General features: G+C 53.4%; 1 protein-coding gene across 1 annotated transcript in view; it reads left to right on the top strand.

Moving 5' to 3' along the window:
- The first annotated feature begins 841 nt into the window (after positions 1 to 841).
- The window catches only part of ZCCHC2 (zinc finger CCHC-type containing 2), a 48,158-nt gene continuing 42,999 nt past the window's right edge, over positions 842 to 6,000 (top strand). Inside the window, exon 1 of the mRNA XM_082852917.1 lies at positions 842 to 1,857. Within this exon, the coding sequence (XP_082709043.1) occupies positions 919 to 1,857 (939 nt within the window). The 5' untranslated portion in view covers positions 842 to 918. The remainder of the gene's footprint in view (positions 1,858 to 6,000) is intronic.

The following is a 6,000-nucleotide window of genomic DNA, read 5'->3' as shown; positions in this document are numbered from 1 at the left end:
CTGTGGTGGGAACTGTCCTGTCGCTGACTTCCCGACAGTCGGCCGTGCTGTGAACCGAAGAAGTGCGGGTTAGTGCGCTCCCTCCGGAGGAAGCCCGGTTCCTGGGACGCGTACCACGCGGCCGCGAAGGGAACCCGGCGGCGCTCTGGGGCGGCGGCCCCCGTGAGGAGGTAGGGCAGAGTCGGTAGTCACAAGCCGTGCTCGGGCCTCTGGAAAAGGTGCAATTCCCCACTTCCCTCCTCACACGTGGGGCTTGCACCCTCCTCGCCGCGCTCCTGCCCATCTAGCCGCCACCCACGGTCCCACAGCGTCCTCCCCCCGACCCGCAGGCAACCACCAGACATTAGGACCGCGCGGAAGCCGTCCAGAGGGAAGGCGCCTAAAGGCCAGTTGGGCGTGGCTTCTCGGAGAGAGGCGGGCCTCGGGGGCGGGGAGATCTACGCAACCATTGGCTCGGGCTGCTGATTGGCTGAAGTGCCTAAGTGGAGCCCGCAAGCGTCTCCGCCCCGACTAGCCGCTCCTCCTTTTCTCCCAGCCGATCGGTCCGCACCAGTTCGCGAGGGAACCGCTCAGGTACCGCCGCCACAGCCCAGTGCGGACGACGGGAGAGGGAGGCAGAAGGAGGACACGCTCGCTCGCTTTCTCGCTCCCACCCGCACCCGGGCTCCTAGAGCCGGCGCGGAGCCCAGAGGGAGGAGCCACTGCGGGCACGCCCCGCCTCCGGCCCGGGAAGACTACGCCAGCGACCCCGCCGGCTGGCCACCGCCCCCCTTGCCGGCCGAGACCCGCCCCCGGCCCTCCCTCGGCGGCATGGAGGGGACCCGCTCCTGACGGCCGCGCCGCCGCCTCGGCCCCCGCCCCTCCTCCTGGCCCCTCCCTCCCGCCCCCGCTCGCATGTCCGCGCCGCCTTAGCCGAGGATGCTGAGGATGAAGCTGCCGCTGAAGCCGTCGCACCCCGCGGAGCCGCCGCCCGAGGCGGAGGAGCCTGAGGCGGACGCGCGGCCAGGCGCGAAGGCGCCGCCGCGCCGTCGCCGCGACTGCCGACCCCCGCCGCCGCCGCTCTCGGGCCCGCCGCGGGGCCCCCCGCTGCCGCCGCCGCCGCCGCCGCCGCCACCCGGGGGGCTCGGGCAGCCTGTTGCTGGCGGATCGGCGGCGGGGGCGGGCATGCCGAGCGGCGGCGGCGGGCCCACGGCGGCGCTGCGCGAGCAGGAGCGGGTGTATGAGTGGTTCGGGCTGGTGCTGGGCTCGGCGCAGCGCCTGGAGTTCATGTGCGGGCTGCTGGACCTGTGCAACCCGCTGGAGCTGCGCTTCCTCGGCTCGTGCCTGGAGGACCTGGCGCGCAAGGACTACCACTACCTGCGCGACTCGGAGGCCAAGGCCAACGGTCTCTCGGACCCGGGGCCGCTGGCCGACTTCCGAGAGCCCGCAGTGCGCTCGCGCCTCATCGTCTACCTGGCGCTGCTGGGTTCCGAGAACCGTGAGGCCGCCGGCCGCCTGCACCGCCTCCTGCCCCAGGTGGACTCGGTGCTTAAGAGCCTGCGCGTGGCCCGGGGCGACGGCTCGCGGGGCGGCGCGGAGGACGAGCCCGGCGAGGACGGCGACAACGAGGAGGACGCCGAGAAGGACGGCTCCGGCCCGGAAGGCGGCGGCGCCGAGCCCCAGCCCTGCGGCGGGCTGGGCTTCAGGGCCCAGGAGGAACTGCTGCTGCTCTTCACCATGGCCTCGCTGCACCCGGCGTTCTCCTTCCACCAGCGGGTCACCCTGAGGGAGCACCTGGAGAGGCTCCGCGCCGCGCTCCGCGGGAGCCCCGAAGACGGGGAGGCGGAGCTGTGTAACTTTGCCGGCCCCAGGGCCCAGGTAAGGCGCGCCAGCCTCCCTACGCCCGCGGGGCGGTCACTGCCCCGGCGGCCTCCCCCGCCTGCCTTTCGGACGCCCCTTGACCGAGCCTCACCCCGGCGCAGGTGTCTCGGCATCCCCAGCCCAGGCTCCCAGCCCCAGAGCACTAATCTGCGTTTTGCTGGGCCGCTCAGTTGCACTCCCCACCCCCCCGCCCCTACACACACGGGTACCCGCCATAACAGAATGCTCTAGAAGTCTCTTTCGTGCCGGAGTTGCCACGGAAAACATGGAGCTCTCAGCCCCGTCCCCCTCTCGGATGAAGGGTCTCGGGACCTTTCTGGCTTTGAGCATCTCGACGTGCTGGGAAAGGCGAAGCGCTAGGGGAGCCTGTGTGTTGGCCGCAGTCAGCCCTGGGCTGAGCTTTCCCTTTCCTGCCTCCTGGCGCTCTGGTCACACGTTGTAAAGCTCTGCCTTGCCCCTCGGTGAGGCGTCCTAAAGGTGCGCTCCCGGCGTGTGGCCCTGTCTTTGATACAGAGGGGCTCTTTTTGCTCAGTGTATGCCTGAGTTAGAGGGAGTCGTAGGGTCTTTGGCTCCTGCTCAGAGAACTTGATGTTCCCAGAAAAACGTCAGATGTGGAGACCCGCGAAATGACTCAAATTAGATAAGTCGTAGCGCTGGTTGTCTGGGTAAAGAAACCCCTCCTGGGGCGGTTGGTTATGCTCTTTGCCTCTGGCGTGTCCTAGTTTCTAACGGGTTTGAGTCGTGCTTACACATTTGAGTACGGGGATGTTTGTTAGTCCTTTACTGAGGCATAAGTGTTTTCTAAAAAGTTATTAAACGCCAAAGTGTAGAAGACGAGAATTAAGATAAGTCATTTGTCGCAAACATTAAAGAAAATAATTTTATTTGGCCACGAAAGCAATTTAATAATAATCTAGGCCCAATATAAAGTCCTTGAGCGTCACAATCTTATGGAGTAGTAGCTTTTATTTAGAGTAAAACCTGTACAGTAAGTTTATTTTCGTGGTTCACAACTATTTAAAAAGTATTTATTTGGATGCCGTGTTAACTTAGGTGATCTCCAGGATGGAAAGGGGGAGTTTTTTCACTCCTTGCTTGAAAGTTAATTAAACTTATATATCTGCTGACGTTCAATACCTTGGAATTTAAACTGGGCATTGTATTTCTCTAATGGCTGTGTGGACCCAGCACCCATAGAATGAAAGGAATTTGGGGGCTGGAAGGGATTTAGGGATAATCTAGGCTGAACCCCTCCTTTTTATAACGAGGCTTCTGTGAAGTGACTAACTCACGTTTTAGGACATACTTTATCAAACTCAGATGTAGTAACGCTAGTATCCAGAATTTTCTTGGTGAGCTTGAAATATTTTCCAATGTCTACTACTAGCATGCAACTGTGTATACTGATGGTATAAGCCCTTACCACTCTTCAGCCTACTCACTAAAATAATTCCAAAAAAATCCTGCACCCGTCATTAAATTTAGAGAAGCAAGTCTGAACTCAGAAGCAGTACTTATATATCTTTAAAAAAATTGTTTTCTTGTAATAGTATATATTGTAAAGATAACCTTAGAGTGTAGATATAATCAAAATGTCCCACAGTGGAGCAGTTTATATTCCATTCGTATCGTTCCAACAAGGGTAACCGATTTCTGGTTTTAAAGCTGAGTCTTTTTTTTTTTTTTTTTGCCTTTAAAATTTGCTTATAATGTGTTGGAAGGTGACTAGACAAGGAGAGAGAAGCACGAAAACCACAGTAATGAAATTTTTATCGTGACTGCAGTGTGTGGCCTTTTCTGGCAACCAGTGAGTGCTGGAAAGAGTGGACAGAGGGACGCTGGGCATCCTGCCATTAATTTCAGCACATCATTACTTCTCAAGCAGTGCCTTGTGCTGTGGCTATCAGTAGAAGTGGGGGAATAAATAATAGGGGATACACACACTACAGGTGACACTGAAAGCTATTTCTAGACGTTGGTGTTGTGATGAACTTTTTTTCTCCAGTAGTTGTTTAGGGTTACCGTAACAAGTCACTTAAGTCTCACTAAATTGTTACTGCCCCACACTTTCTGCTTGTTGGCGTGGACTCGGAGGCCCTCAGCTGTGGCTTGTTCTGGCCTTGAAGACATTTCCGCGGATCTTATTGCTCCCAGGCTCTCTCTCTAGAGGCGGCAGATGGGGGTGGATTGATTTCAATCCCTGTTCACTGCAGTCCAACCCAGCTGTACCGCGGCCTTGCACCGTCGATGCACTAGGGGGAGGGAGGGCCCACCTCCGAGTCTGCAGGGAGGTGCCCGAGGCTCGCGCCCGAGGGCCGCGCGGTCACGCGCCGCCGCGGACCGGCGGACGGCGACTGGGGGCCGGTCCTGCGGGGTTCCTCCCCTCGCCCGCCCTGCAAGATGGCGGCCGCGCGCCTCCCACGTGACTGGCGCTGGGCCCGCCCCCGAGGGAGCGGGCTGAGGACGGGCCGCGCTTCCAAGGGGGTGTCCCTTAGGCCTTCACTGGGCGAGGCGGAGTTGAAGGATCGAGCGAAGAACCCTGTGGATTGCATGGTGCACTCTGGGAATGGCAAAGGGGAGTTCTTGGGGCAGCCTTTTTTGGCCCCGGAAGTAACCTTTCAGACCCATACTTGTAACTTCTTCATTGCTTAGGAATAATTGTATTTCTTCACTAGTGTCTTAAGCATCAGCTATATTAAATGGATGAAGTAGAGCTAATCGTCTTTTAATTCTCTGTTAGAGTAAGGGTATACTAGCCATGACTTTTACGGGAAGTTTTAGGTTGCTTTGGCTGCAGCAAAGAATACAAACAGCTCACTTAATAAATGCCTTTGGGGAGAGGCTTTTAGAAGATCACAGTTAAGCAGTGATTATTTTAGTAGCAAATGGGAGCTATTGGGTATCCTCCTCCAGTTACTTACATTTTTCTCTGCAGTGGTTTTCTCAGGTAAGGAGAACTCAGGGAAAATCTCACTTATACCGTAAGTTAATATACCATTAATTTTTCTGCAAATTAACTAATGTAATATATATCGTTTGTTTTTAATTACCTTTTGTGGGGTTTTTTTATGGGATAGGGGACAGGAAGTGTGTTGTAGAGGCTATCAAAGCCTTGAAGAGTGATAGCCATGTTTAGTATAGCACTAGACTTGGAGGCTTAAATTCCAGCTCTGCCACTTACTTTGTAATATTAACCAGGACACTTAAATCCGTGAGCCTCACTCTGATCTGTAAAATGGGAATAATAACTTATTTTTAAGGTTATGGTGATTGAATTAAGGAGATATGATGCAAAATAATTCACATTGTCTTGAGCACAAATTCTTTGAGAATGACATTCAGTGCGTTTTCTTTTCCACTAAGATGCAGCCATCCAGATTGTTACATCAGTTGTTTTCAGGAGTAGGTTTTCTTTTCTTTTCTTTTTTTTTTTTTTTTAGCCTAATAGAAGTCTATACATGATAGTATTTTCTGTATTCTCTATTACCATACCTCTAAATTGATTGGTGTTCAGGAAGGTTAAGTAATTAAGCTGATGTATGAGACACATTTGGGGCAGTTTTGTTAATTCTTACATTGTAAAGATCTGGTATGCTACAGATAAGCCCAAAGGAAGCATTTCTCTGGGTCACAAATCATTAAAATATGTATTTTCCCCATATTGGATTTGGGGATGGGAATAGAGAAAATACATATTTTGAATTTGGGTTATCATGAACTCCCGTGCAACCATAATCTGCTTAAATCTTTTTCACATTTAGTTAGGATGATGTAAAGCTATTTTGCAGTTTTGTTAAGTTATGTAATTTTTCGTTTATTTCAGAGTGCAGCCTGGAATCCATGGATAATTAAACATTTTTATGCCTTTTTTATAGAAGCTATTAAATTGGCCGATGTTTAAGCATATTTAATATTTTTGTTATTCTTGAGAAATATTAAGCTTAATTTTTTTTTTTTTTTTTTTTAAGAAAAGCAGAAAAAGCCTGAACTACCCTCAAAGCAGACTGAGTTTCACTTTTATCAACCGTGTTTTCCATTATGGAGGACTGTGTTGTCACAGCACTCCTTTTCTTCACAGAGAGCGCTTTGTTACACAAGCCACCTTCATCCAGGCTGTGTAAACAGTCACTCCAGAAGGGA

Source organism: Leucopleurus acutus, assembly GCF_964270905.1.
Source record: "Leucopleurus acutus genome assembly, chromosome: 13".
NCBI classification, from domain to species: Eukaryota; Metazoa; Chordata; class Mammalia; order Artiodactyla; family Delphinidae; genus Leucopleurus; species Leucopleurus acutus.
The sequence above is the reverse complement of the archived record's forward strand: the minus strand, read 5'-3'. Positions and strand labels throughout refer to the sequence as shown.